This window comes from Astatotilapia calliptera, chromosome 7 (genome assembly GCF_900246225.1).
Source record: "Astatotilapia calliptera chromosome 7, fAstCal1.2, whole genome shotgun sequence".
In the NCBI taxonomy this organism is placed as follows: Eukaryota; Metazoa; Chordata; class Actinopteri; order Cichliformes; family Cichlidae; genus Astatotilapia; species Astatotilapia calliptera.
The window spans coordinates 32134543-32159881 of NC_039308.1; the positions used below are offsets into that span (position 1 = coordinate 32134543).

Genomic DNA, 25339 nt, shown 5'->3' on the forward strand with positions numbered 1-25339 from the left:
GAGCAGATGCATGCTGGTGCAATAAGCTGTACGTTTTACGTCCAATGGATGCATAATCTGATTAGTCGACTAATTGCAAAAATAATCGTTTGTGGCAGCCCTACTTGGCACCAACATGAACAGCAAGATTGCAACGATGAAAACATAACAGGACTTGTATACAGACTCAAATAGATTCATAGGCTCAGATCTTTTAATAAGTGCCGCTGTAGATTTTACAGTGCCAGTTGGCTTGACCAGGCCACGCCACAGCCTGTTAAGAAAATCGACGAATCGCAATATAAGCTCAACCAATTCTTGTTTTTTAAAGTCCTTAAGGATATACGCTTTGCAATCATTGCGCCCTGGAAAAAAGAAGTGTAAAGAACTCTATGGTCACCAAATCACATGACATTCATGCTCATGAGTGTATGTAAACATTTGACCACAAATATATATTGATATTTGATAAAATAATTTCCCCCAGGGATCAATAAAGTATTCTGATTCTGATTCTGATTTGATATAACATTTGTTTATAACTAGAATTATGAAATAATATCATTATCTTTCACATGATATGTTTTCTACCCCAAATTTAAACCCTCTGCATTTTTGTATGTTTTTTGTTCTGATCAATGACTGTAGAAAAAAAGTCATTGCCCTTTAAAATATTCATTTGGACTGCAGATACCAAAATGCATTTCTTTTTTCCGGTATGTTTGAACTGCCTTCAGAATAAAATTAAGTTTTAAAACATTTCTAATAAGGAATTTTCACAGTTTCTTCCATAGCTTTTCCATGAACAGCAAGAAATGAAACAATGAAAAGATTACACATCATAAGACGTATGGAATATCTGTATGTTTATTATTATTATTAATGGTGGCGATAGTAAGTCGTAGTATTATTTATTTCGAAGGGTCATACCGGAAGTTAACTTGATTTTGCCGGCTAGCTGTATTATGGCGGTGCTAGAAGGAAACTAGATGATGTCTTTTATTTTGCAATGATTTATAGCTTTTGCATTCCCGTCCAGATTACAATATAGAGATATAAATGTGTTACTTCCGTATTAGTTTCTACGCATAGACACGAAGCTTGTTTGGAAAATCCGAGCGTTACGCTTGCTGCTTGCTTTGCTAGTGTGCTCCTTGAGAAGTTTAGACATGTGCACACAGACGAAGGCGGCTGCTCTCATGGCCAACATACCGCAGGCAGACATCGACCCTTCCGGAGTATTTAAGTACGTCTTGATCCGTGTTCATAGCCGAGAGGAGGGGGACGACTCGGAGGTGGATTTAGTCCGAGGATACGGCTGGGCTGAGTACCACGGTGAGTAAGGACAACGCTCAGAGCGCTCTGTTTTAAGCGTAAAATACACCTCCATCTGCACCTGGACGCACCAGAGATGTACCCCCGAGATCAAACAAACAAACAAACAAACAGATGACCCAGCTTTGCTTCTGTCCTAATACTGACTCATCTCGAGGACCTGTCTCCCACCTCCGTGTTGTTCTTGATTGTCCTCCTACCCTCGCCATACCTACAGACTGTATGTAAACGATGGACATAAACAGTTGCCCTCCCAGTGGCTGTTTTGTTGTGGCCATAGTCAGAATTCATCCAAAGCTTTAACAACCTGTCATTAAAAACATGGCCGCAGGTCATTGCACAACATGGATAGCATGCTGTTAATTAACATACGCTTGATCAGCATCACTTGTGAGATATTTTGTTTGTTTTTAATGATGATTGGACAGTGCATTGCTCTGAATTGTAGGACAGCATTATTCCCTGTCCTTTCACGAAGGACAGTGACCAGTGTATCTCCTGCTAAATGAGATGATAAAGGGAGGGACCATGTTGCAAATAATAATATTACTTATAACCAGCTTAATTAACCCCATCTAGATGGGACTGGCAAAAGAGAGAACCCAAATAAGTTCATATAAACACAGTTATACTGTTGTCACAAGATGCACTCTAACAATTGTGCCCATTGATGATGAGGTCAGAGATTGGTCTAAAGTAAAAGATTTTCATGTCATTTCTCAAGTGGTGCATTAAAAAATTAATTATTTTGAGTTTCATAATAATTTGAATCTGCCTCCCCATAGTTTCCTGTTCTACCTCCGCATATAACCAACATTAGGATGTGTCTAGGTGTCCACAGGTGTGCGCACATGATTTCTTCCCTGAACTTATGTTCACTTTGAAATCAGTGTGTGTGTGTGTGTGTGTGTGTGTGTGTGTGTGTGTGTGTGTGTGTGTGTGAGAGAGAGAGAGAGAGAGAGAGAATGAAGCAATGACTCTGATCCATCATAAGGAAAGATAAGTTTTTGTCAGTGCAAAACAGGGTATAGTAAATGCAAGAGAGACAGGTGAGATATTTTAAAAGGGAAAAAACAGACAAACTGGACCTGAAAATATCTTAAAAGTTTATTTTGTGACCCAGAAAGAGTAAATGGCCTGTATTTGTATAGCGCTTTTCTATTCCCTAAGAACCCCAAAGCGAGTAAGTAGAAGTAATAAGAGTAATATTAAAACTAAAAGGAGGACGCATTTGTCGGCTGCATTCGGAGTCTACGAATTTGGACAGCCTTTGGTGCATCGCTGTGACGTAATCCGTCTACACATGCGGCCTCAGGAGGATGCAGCCCATGAATTTGGACACCCCCTATATCCCTGTCCCATCCTGATCACGCCAAAAATAATCTTAACATGTTCAATTTAGCTGCTTCCAGCTAGGCCTCCCCTATTTTTTTTTTTTAAGTTTTGTTTTTTGTTTTTTCTTTTTTTGCTACTTCACTCAATCCTATCAATCAATCAATTTATTTATAAGCACATTTAAAAACAACACAGGTTGACCAAAGTGCTGTACGTAGTAAAAAAAAGTAAAAAGCATCACTCTGTGTTCCACCCTCTTCTTAATGTCTACCACAGCCATCCCAGTCCTTTTTGCATATCCACCACCATCTATCGTTCAACATTTCTCTCCTTAACACCTTATCGCCTCTGTTCCTGCATGTCCACTGAAGTCTACTTTAATATCCACTCACGCCCTCCGTCAGAATCACGCCTTCAATTTCCAGCTTCAAACTCATAATCCTGTCTGACAGTCTTCACCTCCACAACATTCTTCATATACTCTTGTCAAGATTACCTCTACTCTATTTTACTTCATATCTACACCATAGTAGAACTATCTCGATCCACCTCCAATGCTTCTGGCCTCGCTTCCGTTCCAGCTGTTTTTCTGCACACACAATATATCTACTAATCTTCCCCCATTCATAAATGCTCTCTGTTTACCAGACAGTTTCTACACTTAAAGTCCCTGCTCTCTCCTTCACACTCCTAATTTTCCTTCAGTCTCGCTGCCTCCTAACATGCCTTCTCCCTTTCCTTTTCCTTTGTCTTTGGCCAACACAAGGCAAAGTTTCAGCACAGTTTCTAAGGTCAGCCTGTTGGCCAGCAGCATCATTTTTACTTCTTTTTTTTGTCAGGGTAATATCTTATCTACTACTACTCTAAATTGCTATTCTAATATAAATATGTATAATTTATATGGATTTCTTTCTATTCAACACAATTCATAATATAAATATTAAATGGAAAAAGTAAAATGTATAGACTTTGTTTCTATTACCCAGTTATTAGTAAGTACATTAAGCAAACATTACTAAGAAATGAACAAAGAATTTCTGTGTGGCTCAAGCACACGGCCACAATATGCTCAAATATCCCTCATGCCACAGATAAAGTGCGGCCTAGAGAATCCACATTTCCCCAACCAGTCAAAAGATCTGTAGACTTTATGCATGGCTCTGCCCCTATCCCCTACCCAACCTCCACCTTTCCTCCGCTTTGTCTCTTTTATATTGTGGAGGAGGAATTATCACCACCTCCAGCCTGTCGTTGATAGCTCTGTGCAGACCATACATTAAGGCCTCACCGTGCCTGCGCTTTCTCCTCAGGCTCAGCTTTTCACTTTTTCACAGTTTTGACCTTTTCTCCTCCCTATGAGCTGCACGACGAGCTTGTTGTGCTCCTTGTTTCTATAGGGGAAGCAAAGACACTGTTTTACATCTAATGTATATTTTACATGTCTGTGCACTCATTGACCGACTGCCTCATTTTGGCTTTGGAATTTTGTAATGAAGGGATGTTTATGTAATCCGTTGGTGCTTATTATGTAGTATTGGTACACAATATGGAGCGGCACAAAATATTATAAACACTGTATAATAACAGGCAGCCTTCAGGATAACCGCAGACTTTATGAATGCAATACTGATGGCTTTGCATTTAGTAATGACAGGTCTGTGCTGCTCTCTGCTGGACAACACTGAAAGCACAGTACATGCAATTTTATTTAACAGCTGACCAACCTCATGAAACTCAATGAACACTGTATGGACACATCCACATACCAAGCAGGCATTTGAAATTATAAATAAAACTCCAGTTACAAACTCTAAGTCACCAAGCTATATTTTCTAAGGCAATAATTCATACTTTGATGTAGAAAATATTCCAAAAACTTTGTTTCTGAGTTGTATCCATCCTTTTCCCAGCTGACATCTATGAGAAGGTAGCAGAGGAGCTGGAAAGGGACGGGCACTTGGACTGTGAGTGTATAGGAGGAGGGAGAATCAAACATGACCCCCAGGCCAAGAAGATCCATGTCTACGGATACTCCATGGTGGGTGATTCTGATCTGTAAATACTGAGAAAGTATGAATACAATGATGGTTTTTGGGTTTTTTTAGTGGTTTAAATCAAATGTTATTTCATCTTTCTGATGAAACACTGATGTGTCTTTTTTGATCACAGGGATTCGGAAGAGCAAACCATGCAGTGACCACTGAGAAACTCAAGGTTCGGTATCCAGACTATGAGGTGACCTGGGATAATGAAGGCTACTGAAATAAACTTTAAACAGCTTCTACTTAATTCCCTGTAACCCTGGACTGATGTATTTTTTTTGTAACCCTTCGTTATCAGGCTAAACACATTTAGGATTTTTCTTTTTATTAATACAACAGCTTTAAGTTTTCACCTTCCTTCCTTGTGTAAAACATAACAGCTTTTCATAGTGTAGCTAATAATTTAATGAATTTGTCATGTGGAAACATTTAAAATAAATGACTGCCTGCGCTGGCTTTGCAGATTACCGCCTCTCCTTCACTGACTCGTTTTAGAGTCATGATCCCTCATAAATTTCTTTGGAAATTTAAGTTACAAAGCAAATCTTACAAGTTTTGATGTGGGGTTTTATTGTGAAATGTGTGCTTATATTATGTGCCTCTTTCCTGCAGAGCAGAAAAATGACAACACCCCATCTCTTTGCTTATCTTACTTTTTACAGCAGCTATGGTCCAGATTCCAGCGTGCTGTAAACTGTTGATTAAAATGGGCACAGTTGCTAGATAAAAGTAAATGAACTTGATGCTCCTGATTACTACCATTGTGCTGAAGTATTCTGAAATGATTCTGACATTCTGACATATAGGATCCAATATTTATAATATATACCCAAAAATCCAATATTCTGATATATCATCTGATATTTACCCAGTGTGCGTAGCACAGGTATTTCTCTCGATTTCTGACAGGTTTACAAAATGACTTGCATTTTTTTAAGCAATATAACTGAAAATAAGTGACTGAGATCATAAGTTCATCAGGAACATATTCACTGAGGTCAGGTCAGATTTAACAAGCCAATTTTCCCATAGACTTCCATAAGCCTGGAAGTGTTTGCAACCAAGGCTATTGCCATCTGTTGGCTTTTTAATTATCAGATATATGCTAATTAGTGCTTGTAGAGACTAATAAAATACTAGAATTTCACTCAACAAAACTGAAGAACAAACGTCTTGGGTAAGTTGTATCACACATAAAGACACATTATTAGTCAGATTATTCCATTAAAATGCTTCAAAATGGGCCAACACCACAAACACAGTGGAGATGAGCTCAGTGACTCAGTAGGGAGGTCAGGCAGTTGGCAGTTCTCAATCAACTGCAAATTTCTCTAAATCCATGACCTAACAGAATTGAGGGTTTGTTTGTTTGTTTGTTTTGTAAATTAAGCATGTCATACTTTATGGCTTTATGGGGAAAAAATGTTTACAAAATGAACACTGAATAAGACTTAAACTAGTGACTGAGGCCATAAGCTTATCAGGAATAGGTTTACTGCATTCATAAAGCAGGTGAACTAAAGCAAGGTGGCCCCTTGCTGCCATAACAAACAATACTGGTTTAATACTGTTCCACACTGGCTTCCATTTTCAGATTTGGAAACTATGTATAACTTTTCTATACAGCATATGATCCACAGCATATTTATGCCAGGACAGAAACCTGACAACACATTTTTTATTCTACATATGTTCAAACAGTACCTGAAACACAATTCACAATGTATAACATGTGTTAGAAAATACATATTAATAATCAGTAAAGATAACTGTGGATAAAAATGCATTCAAATGTTTAATTTAAAATAGACAGTCATGTAAAAAAAAAGAAAAAGACATTTTTCACAGGGCTCTAATGCAGTTCTGTGAAGGACTAAGTATCCTTACGGCTTCCATGGTAAGTAGCAGCTAGGTGCTCCTAATCTGATGCAATTGATTAATTGATCATCACTAAGTGTGAGCATCTCTTCCAAGAAGATTTAGCATTTTCCCGGTCGGAGCTTTCAAGTGTTAACACAGCGCCACGTTCTTCCCAAGAGTGGGCACCTCAGTAAATTCGACCCAAGGTCAGACCGTGCAACGCTCAGAGAAATATAAAACAAACCCAACAGCTACAACTTAGACTCTACAGACCTCAGTTAACATGTTAAATGTAACAACTGTAAAAAGAACATGTATGGTTTCTTTGGAAGGATTGCCCCGGCGTGCCATGGTCTCTTAAGAGAACATGGCAGCACATCTTATATTTGCAAAATTGCACGTAAACACACCACAAGTCTTCAGGACCTTACTCAACCAAAGTAGAGATGTTTGGTCATAATGTGCGGTGCCACATTTGAAGAAAACCAAACATGGCTAATGGCAAATGCCTTATACCAACTGCCACGCATGGTGGTGGAGGGGTGATGATTTGGGCTTGTTTCAGAGCCACAGGATCCGGGCACCTCTCCTGTCACTGAGTCAACCGTGAGCGCCTTTGAATACCAATGGATTCTAGAATGCAGTGTTATAAACTGCACCTATTAATAAAGACAAAGATAAATGAATCTACTGAGGTAATGATGTTGGAGTAATGCATGCGTGACTTAAAGCAGGATGCTGCCCATGTTTCTGTCTTAAATACCTATGCAGCATGACTGAGGTAAGCTAAAATCGCTTCCGTAAACTGCACTTTGCATCTGCTTTGCTCTGCATTTCTATATCTGCCAAGTAAATGAGCAATGTCCGGACATCCGCCATCGTTTGTAGGAGATTATTTTATAATTGTTGGCTGCTGTTGCATGATGGGTGATTTTAAAGTCCAACTGTTATCTCTCATGCACAGAGAAGAGGTCAGAGTCAACAATAAAGTCTCTGCAGGTTGATGTGGTGCAAGAAGGGAGAAAAAGAAGATGTTTCATGTGAGGAGCTTAGCGCTCATTCTGCTGTGGGCTCTGCAGTGGGGTAAGAAAACCTTCAATTAGATTTTAATTATGTGCAGCAATAATGGTGCTAACTATTCCAAACTGAACTTGTGCAGCCCTGCTACACATAGATTGAAATAATGTCTTGACAAGTCAGTTGATTTTGGATTTTTTAATCAAGCCACAGTCAGTAAAAAACTAAAAAATTAGTATTTGATAAAGAAGCCACAAGCAGTTGAAAGATTTTCTCTTTCATCTCAGTCTCAGATGCACAACTGTTGTTGCTATGGAGGTTTTTGCTATCTTTGGGAATTTAGGCAACCTGGCATTTGTTTTCCATCTGATAATTAAAGATCCACAGACAGAACAGACATGTTGAGACAGAACATATAATTAACCTTAATATTTAATATCACAAATATAAAGGATAAAGAAATGCTCAATGGGGTTTTGAGTATTTCACAACTCTAAGAGTCCAGAGAAGACTTCAATATTTCAGGTAATTTTTGATGTCAGGTAATAACTCCTTACTAAAAATGTGAGCTTTCATGTGTGATTTATTTTCTAACAAAATGATGATGTGATGTCTTCTGGGATATTCAGACTCAAAAATCAAATGTCTGGTGTCCTGTCTATTTTCTAGCTATTAGGTTACTGAATCATAAAGTCTTGAGTCTTAGTCAGAGACGTTTGGTTGGACAGATGCCTTCAGTGGATGGTGTCACCCTGATTACCTCTCTGCGGTCTTTGAGCCTGTTGGCATTAGATGGGTTGTAAACCTTTGAGTCATGAGTCATGAGAGAGTTTGGGCCTGAGTCACACACCCAGAAGCAAAGATGGAAAATATTTGAGTATTTTCAATCTTTGGCTGGAAGATATTTGCATATTTACATCAGCTCTGACAGGTTAAGGCTTCTACTAATAACCTGTTGTCTTTTAATAGGAAAGGCTACAGTTATTTTTTGCAGTCCATAGTGATCATTGGTCTGATTTTTGACCATCTCATACACCCTTGATCAGCAAGTGTAATTTCACAGGACAAAAGAAAAAAAAAAGAATTTTGTGTTTCATATTCTTATCCAGCTGCTGGCTCTTCAGCTCAGTCGTGTCAAGCTCCTGGGGGGAAATGTAACTTTGTGCAAGACTGTCCAGACTGGAGTGATGAGCAAGGCTGTGGTAAGTTTTAAAAATGTAATTTAGTCCCATCTATAATCGGATTTTTATTTTATTTTTTTGCCATTTCTTGTCAGATTTGTCTCAAAAACTGGAAAATGCTTCAGTGCTGAGTATGCTGAATATTGTATTTATTGTATTTAGGACAGTGCATGATATTGAACATAAATGTAAAAAAAATTACATGAATGTAAACATACCAGATTATAGCCAAGGGCTAATTTCCATCTGTTGTCCTTAAGCATAAAATGTGATTATATGATTAGCATCACCCATAGATTTGACTTGACTATATCAATGTGATCATGTTACATGATCATTATGGTCTCATTAAGCTTCTGTGTTTTATTGACATTCTGAAAGGGGAATTTTAACTAATTTTGAGATGCTGGTCACTTATGTTCAAATAAAACAATCATCATATTTAAGATAAAAATTAAAAGACCCTGATTTTGCATCTGTGACATCTGCTTGCTACGGGAAAACTTAGCGGTTTCTAAGGTTTGGTCACAATTTCTAGATTTTATACCTACACAGCAGGAAAATTTTACTCCAAATTATGGTAGGGTAAATAGTTTTCTTAGTGGAAGACCTCTCCTGTAATACACAGTATTATAACAACTGAATGCTCTGTCACCCCTGTGAAAGGCTACAATGGAAAGGGGTTTGTGTGTGACTTTGAGGATGAAGGAATGTGTGGATGGGCTGACACGTCGCCCAGTGCACAATACAAATGGGAGAGACATCAGAGAGGGGAAACAGTGCCTGACAGTGGACCGTCCACCGATTACACCACCGGCACAGCCATAGGTATTGTACAGTCTTTTTTATTGTCATGTTTATAGTCAAAGCTGTATTATTGCAAGTATTTTAGAGAGTCATCCTGCATTAAACTGGAATGGTAATATCTTAAAATGTTCTAATCAATATGTCTTTTTACAAAGGTTGGTTCATGGGAATCAGTGCAGTGAATGAAGACTTGCTCCACACTGCAGTTTTAATCTCTCCAGAGATTAATCAGTCTTCAACAACGTGTCGCCTTCGCCTCAGATACTTCCTGTGGGACTCGGGTAATGATGGCAAATAACTGCATGTCATATATTTAGATAACCAGGTTTTTTCCTCTCCGTCTCTCTCTGTTAGTCCTGTTTTTGGTCATAACAAGCCCTACCTTTAAAAATGTACAATGTTTCTTTAACAATCTTTAAAGATAAAATGTATTTCCCCTGCAGCTGTCGTGCTAATGAATACTTTAATGTTTACTTTTTACTGTAGGTAACACCGGTCTGGGATCTACGCCCTTGTGGGCATCTGTCCTCTACCCAGGTGGTGAAGAGGCTGTTGTTTGGCGTCCTGAGGCCTCCAGTGTTCGTGCCTGGAGGGAAGCTCTCATCTTTCTGGGCCGGATTCCCTCAACTTTTCAAATCCGTCTTCACTCGCTGCGGTCAGTGGGACAAAGAGGAGATGTGGCCATAGACCAGCTGGAGTTTCTAGACTGTGCTCTTCCCTGTAAGCCCCTCAAAAGATCCCATTTGTCCCTGCCTTTTTTCAAGTCCTTGCAGAGTGTTTTACAATCAATTAATTCCAGTAAACTGATTCATAAGTGATAGTTTTTTATTTTCTCTTGATCATCAGCACCAGTCCCCGGGGGAAACTGTTCAGCAGGGATGGTGAAGTGTAACAACGAGGCCTGTGTGGAGGAGCGCCATCTCTGTGATGGCAGCGATGACTGTGGTGATGGATCTGATGAGCTCAACTGCAGTGAGAAATCTAATTTCACCTGAATCCCATAATAAATATGTAGGAATATTTTAGTCACAATACAAAGTAATAAAATTGGTGGGGAAAACAGACTTATTGTTCACAAAAGTTCAATCAAATTAAAAAAATGTCTGCAAATGTCACTGGAAGTACGTTCAGACACAGCTATAGTCCCAGTCGATGCGCCGGTGTGTACAAGCGTATTTTACATGGTGGTGTAGCACCACCATGTATTTTGATCAGTGTGCTAAAACCACTTTTGTAGTCCTAACCATCAGCTGACCTAACCAAAAATGTCATCATCATATCATCAGTGAATGACACGCGGCTCTTTGCTCTTGAATAGGACACCTGTGCACAGGGTCCTTTGTCCCTTTTAGCAGAAGTGACATAGAGTAATAGGCCTGTGCAATTAATACAAATTAAAACGTAATTACAATTATAATTTCAAGCATGTGTGAAAATATTGCTAAGATGCATTTGTTTTTTCTATGGCACTTCTTTGTTTATTGTTATCAAGCTAAAACTCCAAACTCAGTCTCCAACAGTGTGTGGCAGGTTTAGTTCAGATTGGAAGACAGACTGACTTTTGTCAACAGGAATAATAAAACGTGGTTAAAATAATAAAACTGACAAGGAACAACAAATCCAAATCCATTGTCAGTACGATTTAAAATAATCATGAGTGCCTTGGGTTGCAAAAAGAAGATGTGTTATTATATAAGGCAGTGGAAAAGCGGTTCTTGTGTATTTTGCTCAGTTGCCTCAGAATAAACATTCCTGTAGAAGCGACTCATATCAATATCATCTTTTAGCTTTTGTAAGAAATGCTGAAATCAGAATGAATCATCTTACATTAAATATCTTTGTCAAAAGGAGCTTTTTATTGGTAAGGACCAAACTGTCTTCATGTTAATATTTTAAGCAAAATTACTCCCAACAAAGTGCTGCGGCTGGAATGGCTGCCATGTTTCCCAGTAACAAAAAACCTGATTTTGTACTCAGTACTTTGTAAAACAGAGTTTGCTTGAAGGAGGTTGCTTGTGATCGAGAGGCAACACAGGTATTGGGCAAAGATCGGTATGTATTTTTAAATAATATTTATAAACCAGGTTTAAGGCTTTAAAAAAGTTGCCACGATGACCATGTCCATCTTTTATGGACAGTACACTTCATGATGATGACTATTTGTTCCGTCTTTGTTTGTTGCGTCCCCAGCTCAATATGAGTCCTGTGACTTTGAGGAAGGCCTGTGCATTTGGGACCTAAGGTCAATTTCATCATTGAAATGGGTAAGGACAAATCAGACACAGATCACCAACACAGATCCTCTGAAAGGACCAGGCAGAGATCATTCTAGTAACTCAGCATCAGGTATGATATTCAGACAAATCAGAAGACCCTTTTGTATTTTTGATACTGAAGCTATCCTATTACTCCTTACTGCTAGTATTTGAAATGCTTTTGTATTAGAAATAAAAGGCAGATTTAAAAAAATACTATGTCATTGTTTTTATTTCAGGTCATTTTCTCTATGTTACGGTCCCTGATGAGGGTCTCAAAGGGGACTGGGCCTCCTTCCAAAGTCACTCTCTTGAACCCACCAACAGTTCACATCCTTGTAAGGTGAGTCCAAAACTGATGCCTTCGTTCTTCAGCGGCTTTTACTTTTACTGTTTCACAGTAGTCTGAAACATTCAAATGCTTTGAAAAGGTAAAAATGTGGAAAATGTTATTCACAAATTGAATTAACAGTCACATAAGGGTTATTGTTTTTTTTAAAGTATACTTTCTTATTTTAAAAAAAAAGGGGGGGGGGGGGAGGAGGGCAGGGATAGCTCAGTAGGTAGAGTCGTGGCCCCATGATCGGAAGGTCGGTGGTTTGAATCCACTGAACGCCTACCCTGAGGTACCCCTGAGCAAGGTACTGTCCCTACACACTGCTCCTCGGGCACCCAATGGCTGCCCACTGCTTCACTGAGTGAATGGGTTAAATGCAGAGAGTAATTTCCCCATGGGGATCAATAAAGTACACTTTCTTTCTTTCTTAAATTCCTGGAGAGAAAAGCATTTTTTCATCCCTCATCTTTAAATTAACATTGTTAACAATAATTTGAATTCAATTCCTAATTTCACGAGTTTACTGCACCTGCCTGTTGTAGATGGTGATGTACACTCACCAGTTTGGGCCGAGGTCGGGGGGTTTGACGGTGTTGGTTGCAGATAAATATGTCTACCCAGTGTGGGAAAGAGGTGGCTCTCTAGGTGATCTCTGGGTAAAGGCAGAGGTGGAGATTGTCACCAACGTCACTTTCCAGGTAAGTGCCTCTCACAGGTGAATTAATAACCGTAATAGGGAAGCTGGGCTTCACCCATTCCAACTCTAAAATAGGGATATTGATGGGTTACGACTACAAATCTTAAAAAAAACAAACCCTGAATAGCAAAGAAGTTATTACATAAGGTAAAGATCAGTAAAATTAGGTTTTTGTAAGTAGGTAAAGTTTACAGAATCAGTTAAGTCTGGCCACAGAAATTCATGTAGCTCGGAGGTGCGATGATTTGATAAGAGATGATTCATCCAAGCCACTACAGTAATCTATGTAATGTTTACTGCTAATACTGAGATTGGTGTTTTGGTGAGCCAATTAAGGATAGCTGGGAGTCATCGTTTAATCAAACACTTTTCCACACAGAAAACTTTAAATTCTTAATACATGAACATTATGAAATAGTTCAGAGGGAAGTTGATGTTGTGAAGGCAACAGTGGTTAAATTTTAACTTTAAGCTTAAATAATTAAAATATGAGGGAAAATATTTTTACCTTTTCACATATACTTTAATTTACTTTAACGGAAATGATGGTGATTATTCAGTTCAGTTCAATTCCATGTAATATACCAAAAGCCGCTTTATATCATAATGTAAAGACCCTGCAATACTGGGTCTCCATGTACCTATGTAATTAATGCACACAAATCCATATATATATATTTTTTTTTTTCATTATTGTTCTACTAATATATATAAGAAATATATCATAATATAATATATTTAAAAAATAACATTTAAATGTAAACATTTAAAATGAATATAACATCGCCTAAAAAGCAAACAACAACATTTTATAGATCGCATTAAACCAAAGCTTCTCAGCTCTAGCGTACAGCTTCTACATGCGCATAAATAATCGAAAATCAAAAGTTTCTGACTTTAAAATAAAAAACATTTGAGATCTGAATGTAATACTCAATAGAAAGAAAAGAACAGTTTACATGCGACAAATGAAGAATAAAAGAAAAGAAAACATCTCTTTTAATTTGAGTTTACGTGACTACTAAATGTAATTTAGTATTTTTGTACTCACAAAATTCAAAAATCCAGCAGCTTGGAAATAAGCGATTTAGTTGTTGTTGGGCTTTGTTTTTTTGTTTTTTTACCTCTTTTATAGTGTAACTGATGAGAATTTTAGTTGAAATATAAAATAGCTAATCTGCTCTTTTGAATTATTTTCTCCCTATAGATCCTGATTATGGCAGCAATCAGAAACTTTGCATATGGAGGTATCGCGATTGACAGCATTGTTTTGTCTCCCGAATGCCGCTTATCAAGCAGTAAGCTTCTTAATTGTCTTAACTTTGAGAAAAAACATCTGCAGGGAATAAGTATAAACATCTTGTGTCGTTGAATGACTCTTGCTCATCTATGGAAGTATTATCTCTTCCATAGATAATACTTCTGTTGAAACATTCCCTGGTCCCCCTAAAAATCCATGTGCTGAACCGGATAAGTTGTGTGATTTTCATATTGACTGTGAAGGAGCAGAGGATGAAGCTAAATGTGGTGAGTGTATTCATCCTGCTTATTCGGTTTGACTTTTTTAAAATGGTCTGCAAAGTTTTAAATTATTATAAGACTTTTGATTTTATGAAATGAAGTGATGCTGATTCCAGCAGGGTGTTCCTAAACTTAACCCAACTCTATTAATAATAGCTATTTTATTTCAAGAAGAAGGTTAATATACTTAAAAGAGTCTGCTGGTAAATAATTAACTTGTATTTTACACAATTTCATTGCTAATTTTCAAAAATAAATTAAGTAGGTTGTGTTTATTGCTTTGGTTGCTCCTAAACTTTACAAGTAATGTCTCATGCATGGAACATGTAATATACAAGGTTATTGCTGATTATGGTTGCATTTTTAATCACTGCTGTTAACTGCTGTTTCTTCAAAAACCTCTTCTGCAGGTGATTTCTCTTACTCTCAGGGCAGCTCTGGGTGGACTGACACCAGTCTTGGGGGTCAAGGTTGGGTACTATATCAAAATTCCACAGCCCAGGGTACAGACAGCTCTTTCTGGTATTCATTTATTTATTTGTTTAGTGCTAATTTCATAGTACAATTTATTCCCATGGGTCTATTTTCATCTGTCAGAGGAGTTTCTGTATGTAGCCAAAGCTCCAGGCCAGCAGCTGACTGAAGCCCAAACACGGACCCCCCTCCTAGGCCCCACTGGTCCCAATTGTAGCATGAGCTTTGATTATGCACTAACTGGGAAACCCAGTTATATTGGTAAGTTGTTGCCCTGCAAATCTTTTTATTCTTTCCAGAACACAAACTTGGTATGCTGTAAATAACCCCGGTTGCATCTTTCTGCTGCAGGTGATCTGTCCGTCAGAGTGATCGACAGCTCAATGGGCACGGGGCCTAAATTGTGGGAGTTTAATGGGAAGACTGGACCAGAGGCAGAGAATTGGCAACACGCTGACATACTCATTGGATTCAGGAAAAATCGATTCCAGGTCAGCTTAACTTTAGTCTTGCTGCTCAGGTATTTATCATTTTGCTCAACTAAAGAGATACAACTCCTCTTCTCATTGGCTGACTCTCATAAACAGAAAATTTGAATAGTAGCTGGGTGGGGCTTCTGTGCCACTTTGATGATATCAGCTTTCAGTGAGGTCATCATACAAAGCCCGAGATTAAACATGACCTCATTATTTAAAATATTTACCTTGTTTAACATGAGTGCCCATCGCTCTAACAGTACACATGACATGAGCTATATTATTATATTTTTAACTTCAGTCTGAAAACTATAGTCAAAAGAAAAGAGAGTTTTGGGAGGTTTAAGCAACACACTTTATAGGAAATCTGCCAATGGCACATTCAGAGGAAGTATAAGCTGAACCATCTGCTCATGGATTTGAGATCAGCTGATCTGACACAATTGATGTTGAGTTTCACTTTGTGGCTTGACTAAGCTAATGCTATGCTATTTGTTTTTCTGTAACACAAAATCAAACAATGAAACAGTTAAAATATTATTTAACTCATTAGACCGCTTTGTTTTATCTTCACCAGCTTGCTTTTGAAGCTCACGCTAAGAAACTTTGTCAGTGCTCCAAGATTAAAGTGAAAAATGTCCAATTTAGTGACTGTCATGTTGACTATTATCCATGGTCTCCAACAGGTAACTTTAATATCTACTTATAATTTACATAATTTATGATGCTCAGTTTAAAGTTTTTCCAGTAAATTGTCTAGCACTTGCTTAAACCAACCAGTTTTGTGTGTGTTTGCCCAGGATTGTCATGTAACTTTGAAGAAGGACTGTGTGGATGGTATCAGGACAGCAGCGACAACTTTGACTGGACAATGCTCAGTGGGATGGACCATACTATCAGTGTTGGTAAGCTCATTTCAAATAAATTAATCTAGCATTTTATACAGGCGTTTAATCAGGGAGCATCTCAGATGTACATACTTTTAAATCCTTTCCACAGACTCACTCTCTCTATTAGAAAACCCTCAGTGTGGTTTGGTGCAGGTGTAATGCTCTTAACTGCTGTCAGTAATGATTGGTCCTTGTTAATTGATTTTTTCAGCTGACATTTAGGATGTTATTCTTGTCACAAAGCTGAGAGATGTTTCTTTGCTATAAACTCCTTTCAGTCCCTGTCGATAAATGATGGAAAGCACAGTAAAAGTACTTTGTAATAATTTAATGTAATTTCTTTTGAATAGTTGCCATAAATATAATACAAGTTTGAAAGTGAAGATACTAATTTTGCTAAGCATTATGTCATTGGTATTATACTGTGTCAGTGTCTGATGCCGACCTGTCTGTCTGTTGATGTTCAGGCAGAAGCCTTGTCGTGGACATGAGGAGTCCATACCTGCACGGTTTGTTTGGACGCTTAATTTCCTTTCCACAGTCACCGGGTCCTAAAGATTACTGCCTTTACTTCTTCTACAAAGTCTATGGGCCAAATGCAGGTGATGATAATTTGACTAAAAGAATTTAATATGTAAATTTAGAATGAAAGATTGTTTCTTCAGTAAAAAAAGAAAAACAAACCTTTAACTAGAAATCTCTGATAATTTTCTTCCAGGTACTCTGAATGTGAAGCTAATAGATAACAAAGGTTTTGAGATGGTCCTGTGGACCCACAGTGGAGCTCGTGGAAATGTTTGGCATGAAGCACAATGCCCAGTACCGCACCAGATCTCAAAATTTCATGTATGTAATGACTGCACACAGCACCAGTGAAATTACTAAAACAAGGAAATCCATCCTTTTTTCTTCAGCACTTATCCAACTGAGGGTCATGGGTACTGTAGCCTATCCCAGCTGACACAAAGTGAAACTGATTTTAAACAAATGGTTTGAGTTTTTGGAGAAACTTTGCCCACTTGTGGTAAAACAAAACATCATTGCAGCTGTAAGGGAGTAGATGCCCTTCACAGGTAGACCTATCCTGCCTGCCGCTGGTTTAAAATGCAGCACTGACGCTTTTTGCTTTTATGAAGAATAAAGACCACATCTCCCTTTAACTCATCACTGAGTACAAGTGAAGTGCAGAAATTATTTTGGTCAGTTTTTTAACAGCTGAACCTCTCTTCACCTCCAAAGATCTTAAATATGTATAACGACCCACAATTTTTCTTTATCATTTTTACCATGATGCCATGCCCACTTATGCCAGCTTTCTGTCTTATGTTTGTATTTTTTGTTGCTTGTGCATGTTTTTATTAATTTACTTCTGTCTGCTTATTTATGCTTATGTTTCATCTGAAACATAGATATCAAGTTTCTGTCAATGACATTGTCCAGTATTTGTTGTTTTAAAATCCCCTGTACACATTAATTAACTTGGCTTTTTAATAGGAATAGTTAATAACATCTTCCTTCTCTTCCAATTCATCAACAGCTGATGTTTGAAGCCGTTCGCTCTGGCTATGATGGACTCATTGCCATTGACGATGTGGCATTCTTGGAGGGTCCCTGTACCAACCCAAGGATGTGTTCCTTTGAAGGCCAACAGTGTGGGTACACCAGCTCTAGTAAAGATCAGTGGCTCCACCGTAGCGGATACACATCCACATCAAATGGGCCCAAATTTGATCACACCCTGGAGACTGAACAGGGTGAGAAACACCCCTGCTGTTTAACATTAGAATATACATGCAGGAGACTGAGAAATTGAGAATTGTGTTCATGCGCTGTATGGTCTCTATCCAGGTTTCTACATGGTTGTTAACACTGGAGCAAGCATCCTTCCCTCAGGTAGCACTGCAGTCCTCACCTCATCTGTTCGCCAAGGAACTACCCGTACTGAGTGTCTAAATTTCTGGTATCACATGGGAGGAGTGAATCCAGGTGGGCCAGCTTCACAGAGGAAAACACAGACACACACATAAAGTTAAACTAATGGAGTGTGTCCCATAGGTTCTCTTACAGTGTATATGAAGCCAGTGAAGGGAGAGCGGGTCAAGCTATTTACAAACAACCTGAATCAAGGAGATGTGTGGCGTCATGGCTATGGCAACATTTCGAGCTCCCTTGAGGACTGGCAGGTAAGTGTGAAGGCAGATACAGACTTTTTAAGCCACTTTTAATGTGATTAATTTATCCTTCACATAAAATAAACTACTCATTTAATAAACTCATTTATCTAAAAATATGAACATGTGTGAATTCAATTTTCAGCAGTCTGCCTGAGTCACTCACACTCTCCGCTCTCTCTATACTGTGCAAAAATTTCGAGCCATCTCACTGTCATCCCATCAGCAAAGAACCAATTTTAGTTTGCATTTCTAGACACATCATTTGTTCCACTTTCTTTAGCTGAATAACACATAACACACATAACACAGTTTGAAAGGCATAAAACAGTCATTTTACACCAACAAAGTGATTCCCATAATGCCATTAGCTGAAAACTTTGGCATGGTGTGCACTATGCACTTAAAAAATCTGAGGAAACCAGATAAGTATCTACAGCAGGTGTATCTGTGAGCTATGAACTTAATTAATAGGGAAAAAAATCATTATCTGATTGGCAACAGCTTCATTTTTCAGCATGCTAATGATCCCAGACACACTGTCAATGCAGTAAAAGCATATCTGTGTCATGACGCTGTGTGTGGCAGGCAGGTTAGGACCCAAATGTAGGACTGAACTTAACAGCTTTATTTCTGGAAAATACAAATAACTAAATCTAAGTAACTTAACTGACCGGTTCTCCTAGAAACATACACTGCAGGCACTGAACAAATGGGGCAAACAGCAAGAGGGAGATCATCACAAGGAGCACAAAAAGACACAGACAATATATATACATGAAGGAATCAGGGCAGAGAGGAAACACCTGGGGAACACGGCTGGATTATAATCTAACTGGCAAGACAGGGGAACAAACACTGAGACGTGACTGACTAAACAGAGAGAGAGCAAGAGACACATTGAAAATATATAACTACAGAATTATGACTATACATGGGGCATGGAACAGAGGGGAGGCTTGACAACAGAAATGTAAAGACTAGATAAGAAAACTAAGGTGACCTAAGAATACAAATGTTAAACAGAAGGCTAACAACTATAATAACCAAAACAAGGAACAGAATCTTAACCTCAGAATATTAAATAAACCAAAATCAAAAGTCCAAACACAGAAACGATGGGTCACAGACCCGTGACAATGACAATCTGGATAGAAAAACACACAGTGGAACACTATCAATCATGGTTCAACCTCCCTAAATCCAGGACCTCAGCATTTCTGAAGCAATGTGGGATCATTTTGACAGAGAATTTGGAGAAAAACGAAGGCAGATCCAAGAAAGCCAAGAAATAACTTTTAATTTCCTTCAAGATGCCTGGAGAACTATCCCTGAAAACTACTTAAAGAGATTACTGAGGGTCTGTGTGGAAGAATAAAGGTGGTCATATCAAATAATGGCTTTCAATTAGAATTCTACAAATTGTGTTTTTGTGTTGTACAGTGAATCTTCATGCAACTACTTCAGGTTTTCATAGCAAAAAACAAAGAAATGAGTGGTGCCTCAAGACTTTTGCACAGTAGCTTTTGATCTAAGGACTTTGTGCCCGCTGTTCAAAGCTTATTTTGTGGTAATTTTCTTCTGCAGTTGGAATTTGAGGTTGTCGGAGCTGGAGGGAAAGACACTTGCATTGCAATCGATGACATCTTTCTTTCACATTATCCCTGTGAAAATCAAGGTTTGTACTGACATGCCTCATCAAGATTGAAATCACTACAGATTTTAAGACTGCAGTAAAAGCAGCACGCAGCTCTATGTATCTAGATACTTTTCCTCATGGGCTTTAACCAAGGATCCCGCTAAGACTTTAAGACTACAGTAAAAATGACTTAAAAATATTACATTCTTTAGACATATTTTTGTTTGTCTTCCATTTTGTGCTGCATATTTAAAATTGTGGCTTCAGTGTGTCTGTACTACTCTGTGGTTACACTATGCTGAGTTAGAACAGGTTTTTTTTTAAGTCTGAGGCTGGATGATGCTCTTAAAGGCTAGAGAAGTCTTTTACTCACCACTGGCCACAGGCCAAAGAAAATAATGCACTTAGTGTTGCACTCCTGCGGTGAGTGAAACCACAATTGCCTACAGTACCACCTAGAGAAGGTGTAAGCCAATTTGCACTGGTGTATTTTTATGTCTTTAACCCACTAAAATAAAGGCCTTATATTAGTTTTCAAAAACTACTCCGAGTACATGACTACCTCCTCTATAATATTTTATCCTACTCAATATTGCACAATTATAGCGTAATATTTATTTTGTTAGATTCCCCAGGTTCCAAGTGTAGTATGGAGAGAGGCATGTGCAGCTGGAGCAACACTCAGAACATGACCATAGACAAACTGGACTGGGAGCTGACGAGTGCAGAGATGGAACGTCACTACCCAATCCCACTTGACGACCACACTTTGGGCACAGAAAAAGGTAAAACCAGAGAGAAACAAACAACTAGACAGCTGGCGGATGCTGCAAAGTCACACTTCTTATCTTCTTTTTCAAAACACCCTTCTTTTCTTTTCTGCAAGGTCACTTCCTGTTCTTTCCAAGCAGCAATCGGACAGAAGTGAGTCAAAACGCTCTACTGCTGAGCCCTCACCTGCCCCCTACTAAGGGCACCTGCCTGAAGTTCTGGGTCTATAAAAGCCAGTCATGTAAGAAAGAAAAAACATATTCAATTTATGTCAGTTTTGAATGCATTTACCTGTAAATATTTTTAACCTTTTTTATGAATGACTTCAGCGGACTGCCAGCTAAAAGTATGGAGACTCTCCGAAGGTCGTTTCAACCCGCTGGCTGAGACCGAACTTGTTGGACTGTGGAAACGTTTTGACATCGACATCACATCTACTGAGAAATACCAGGTCAGGCTCACTTTTATAATGGCTGAATACACTTGGTGACTTGCTGTTGTATGTAAGCATGTACGACCTACTGCAATTTCTGCTGTCATCTTACTTTTCCTGTAAACAGATTGTTTTTGAAGGCGTCAAAGGTACAGCAGGTGTGGTAGCTCTGGATGACATCGAATACACCATCGGGATCAACTGTGCTAACAAAGTCACAGATCCAATAAAACGTATGAGCAGAACTCCCAGATTTCTATTCAAACTATTGCAGACTGTATTAGAGGTTTTTAATGTTTCTGCACAATGTGCATGCTCAGATTCAGTGCTGAGAAATTTAAAAAGCAGCAGTCACTGCTAAGATGGTTTTTTTTAAATAAAATAAAATTTCCTAACTGACAAAGTGAATTTAGAACTAATATGCTTTTAATAATATTCAGTTTTTCAGCACTTTTTTTTAACCATTCAACCATTTGACTGAATTTCTAACTACAATGTAAAGTTTGGCTTCACTACATTAATGAGACAAATACTAAATGTTTCCCATCTGTGCTGCAGCCTCCCCAAACCGAAACAATGCAGGAGGGATCGCGGCGTCTGTGATTGTAGTCCTTCTGCTCATCGGCACGTTGGTCGGCCTGCTGGTTTTCTACCTGCGAACACGACAGACATCACCTTCCTCATTTGTTGCTGGTTTCACTAATGAGTCTTATGACACAGACCTCACAGTGAGTAAATCTGACATTCAGACCCTTAAGAACACTTGTCAGAAAGCAAAAGGACAAAAGCATTGCCCATATGATCAAAAATGCTGATTTTTACCTTAATGTGTAGAGTTCACTTCAGCAGGACCATGTTACAGTTCCGCAGACCCAAAACCCAGATGGCAGCTGGTTTCAATAATGTCTCTGTGAGTATTTAATATGACATTTGCTGTTTGATTTCCAATCCCTATAAGAGGCAGCTTTATAGACTTTTCTGCCACCAGATGGTAGAAATAAACTCCAGAATACTTCATATAAACTAGCACTTAAACACCAGAGACAAAGTAACATGGTACCTGCTGAAGTCCTATCTGTCGCCACCTGTTAAATCTCTCATTCATACATTTTCTTACCAAAGTGCTGATTCACTGGGTTTTGGCTTCAGAGGCTGTACATGAACATAAAAAAAATTTTTATAGGCTTCTTTATTTCATGTTTGAATTTCATAAATATGTTAATAAATCATGAAATTAATGGTCAAAATAACGGAAAATAGAAGTTATCTTTCATGTAGCAGTTTATCCAAAATTGACATTTTCACTTCACAACAGTCTGACCTTTTTATGTTTTTGCAGGTCTCTTGTAACACCAGAGAAATGGAGGTGGAATGAGACTCAAGGTACAAAGGTTCTGCCACCCAAAGGTGGTTTGTTGAAAAAAGGTGATATCACAGCAGGAGAACTACTTATGTCACCCATACATCACACACACAATATGCAAGCATAGCTCACACACTGACCAACCAAGCTAAGCCTAATTGGTGAAGATACCTCAGATCAGATGTGACTCTGGCTGTGGATGGAAAGAAGACAAAAGGAGGTCTAATGTGTTTTGGATGAAAATGAACTTTCTCTAAATCAAGACTGGGCACAGCCCATGAATGACAGAAATGGCTGTAAGTAGATCCTTTTAGGTGTCTCAGAAACCTCGAACAGTTATAAGTTAATTTTAAGTGCAAGCAGCAGAAAGATTTCAGTAGTTTAAGCCCCCTTTTTATCTTCTAAAATGGGCACTCCTATTTTAGATAAAATAATTTGCTAGTTGTGGGAATAAATACTCAGCATATGGAAAAGTAATATAACTTTGTCTGTTCATAAGTTTTTTTTTCCCAGCTTCAGCCTAGAGACTACATGTTTATAACAGAATAAATGGGCCACTGGAGTTTGAAACTATTAGAGTTTATCAGAACCCTTGAGTTGCAATATGTAAGTGGAGTCCAATTCATATTAGGGACATAAACTCTTAATTTGTTGTTCAAAAAGAAGGAAAGTTGTGGACAAAAGAGAAAAGACTGTAAACACGCAGGTTATAGCCTTGAGAAAGTTGCATTTAAGTGGACGCTGAGGTGCGCTAGTGTTTGTAAAGATTGTTAGAGTAATGCAATGTTTTAGATGTACTGAAGGGTTAATTTTACTCTGTTTTAAAACAAGCTGTGATTGAGCTATGGTAATAAATAATGATGACTACTGCAAGACCAGTGTTTTTTTCTCTGATCCCAGATAGTACTTCTGGTGTATGCAGGAAGTAGGTCTAAAGATTTTTTCTGAAATCATATAAAAAAAAACAACTATAATTTATTTAAAGATTTGAGTAGTGAATTACCTGTTAATTATAAATTAATCAATAAGCAGTAGAAAATATAAAAGAGTAAATCGGTCATCTGAATAGCTAGCCAAAAGTACGGCTAACTGACAACATTGTTAGCTTCTAAAAGTATAGGTAAATAGTTGTTGGCAGGTTGTATGTAGAAGCTAATGAAATAGCTTGCTAAACAACTGAAAAAGACTGTGAAACCTAGCTAAAATTATGAGTAAAACATATCTAAAACAAAAATGTCTACCTTGATATGTGCAGCTAAATATTAGCAGCTGAATTGTTAGCGAACAGAGTAACAGTTGAAATACAAGTTTTAATGAACACAATTTTTGATAACAGTATATTTATTACTTGAAATAGAAAGGTGAAAGTAGCTAGCAGTGAAGTTGTTAGCTAACAGTGTTGATTAATAGTGAAACTGCATGGATATACACTTTGTTTGGTACACCTGTTGAACTGCTTGTTGACACAAAAATCTTATCAGCCAGCCGCTGCACCAACTTGAGGCATTTAGGTATGGAGATGGCAACCTGCTGAAGTCCAGACCAAGCATCACAATCAGGAAGAAAGGTGATTTAAGTGACTTTGAATGTTGCATGGTCATTGGTACGAGATGGGCCTCCTGCTGATCTGCTAGGATTTTCCCACACAAGCATCTCAGTGGTTTAGAGATAATGGTTATATATATATACATATATATATATATATATATATATATATATACAGTATATATATATATATATATACACAGTATATATATATATATATATACAGTATATATATATATATATATACACAGTATATATATATATATATATATACACAGTATATATATATATATATATATACACAGTATATATATATATATATATATATATATATATATATACAGTATATATATATATATATATATATATATATATATATATATATATATATATATATATATATATATATAAAAAAACACCCAGCACGCCCCTGCGGGCGGTTTATCCTTCAAGCTCGGGTCCTCTACCAGAGGCCTGGGAGCTTGAGGGTCCTGCGCAGTATCTTAGCTGTTCCCAGGACTGCGCTCTTCTGGACAGAGATCTCCGATGTTATTCCCGGGATCTGCTGGAGCCACTCGCCTAGCTTGGGAGTCACCGCACCTAGTGCTCCGATTACCACGGGGACCACCGTTACCTTCACCCTCCACATCCTCTCGAGCTCTTCTCTGAGCCCTTGGTATTTCTCCAGCTTCTCGTGTTCCTTCTTCCTGATATTGCTGTCATTCGGAACCGCTACATCGATCACTACGGCCGTCTTCTTCTGTTTGTCTACCACCACTATGTCCGGTTGGTTAGCCACCACCATTTTGTCCGTCTGTATCTGGAAGTCCCACAGGATCTTAGCTCGGTCATTCTCCACCACCCTTGGGGGCATCTCCCATTTTGACCTCGGGACTTCTAGGTTATACTCGGCACAGATGTTCCTGTACACTATGCCGGCCACTTGGTTATGGCGTTCCATGTATGCCTTGCCTGCTAGCATCTTGCACCCTGCTGTTATGTGCTGGATTGTCTCTGGGGCATCTTTACACAGCCTGCACCTGGGGTCTTGCCTGGTGTGATAGACCCCAGCCTCTATGGATCTTGTACTCAGAGCTTGTTCTTGTGCTGCCATGATTAGTGCCTCTGTGCTGTCTTTCAGTCCAGCTTTGTCCAGCCACTGGTAGGATTTCTGGATATCAGCCACCTCCTCTATCTGCCGGTGGTACATA

General features: G+C 38.4%; 2 protein-coding genes across 2 annotated transcripts; both read left to right on the forward strand.

The window, feature by feature from the left end:
• The first annotated feature begins 900 nt into the window (after positions 1-900).
• phpt1 (phosphohistidine phosphatase 1) lies at positions 901-5425 on the forward strand. The gene is made up of 3 exons (XM_026174369.1): positions 901-1314; positions 4560-4687; positions 4819-5425. Exons 1-3 carry the CDS (start codon positions 1149-1151, stop codon positions 4909-4911), a joined length of 387 nt encoding a protein of 128 aa, XP_026030154.1. The 5' UTR covers positions 901-1148; the 3' UTR covers positions 4912-5425.
• Positions 5426-6398: 973 nt separating this feature from the next.
• mamdc4 (MAM domain containing 4) lies at positions 6399-23475 on the forward strand. The gene is made up of 29 exons (XM_026174367.1): positions 6399-7634; positions 8678-8770; positions 9416-9577; positions 9712-9837; positions 10043-10276; positions 10403-10528; positions 11747-11902; positions 12051-12154; positions 12691-12846; positions 14053-14143; positions 14259-14372; positions 14777-14869; positions 14964-15101; positions 15192-15331; positions 15894-16002; positions 16117-16221; positions 16674-16808; positions 16925-17052; positions 17744-17960; positions 18055-18192; positions 18262-18389; positions 19965-20055; positions 20643-20801; positions 20903-21028; positions 21117-21238; positions 21348-21453; positions 21779-21948; positions 22055-22130; positions 22560-23475. The coding sequence occupies exons 1-28, from the start codon at positions 7583-7585 to the stop codon at positions 22121-22123; spliced, it is 3588 nt and encodes a 1195-aa protein (XP_026030152.1). The 5' UTR covers positions 6399-7582; the 3' UTR covers positions 22124-22130; positions 22560-23475.
• Positions 23476-25339: the final 1864 nt, after the last annotated feature.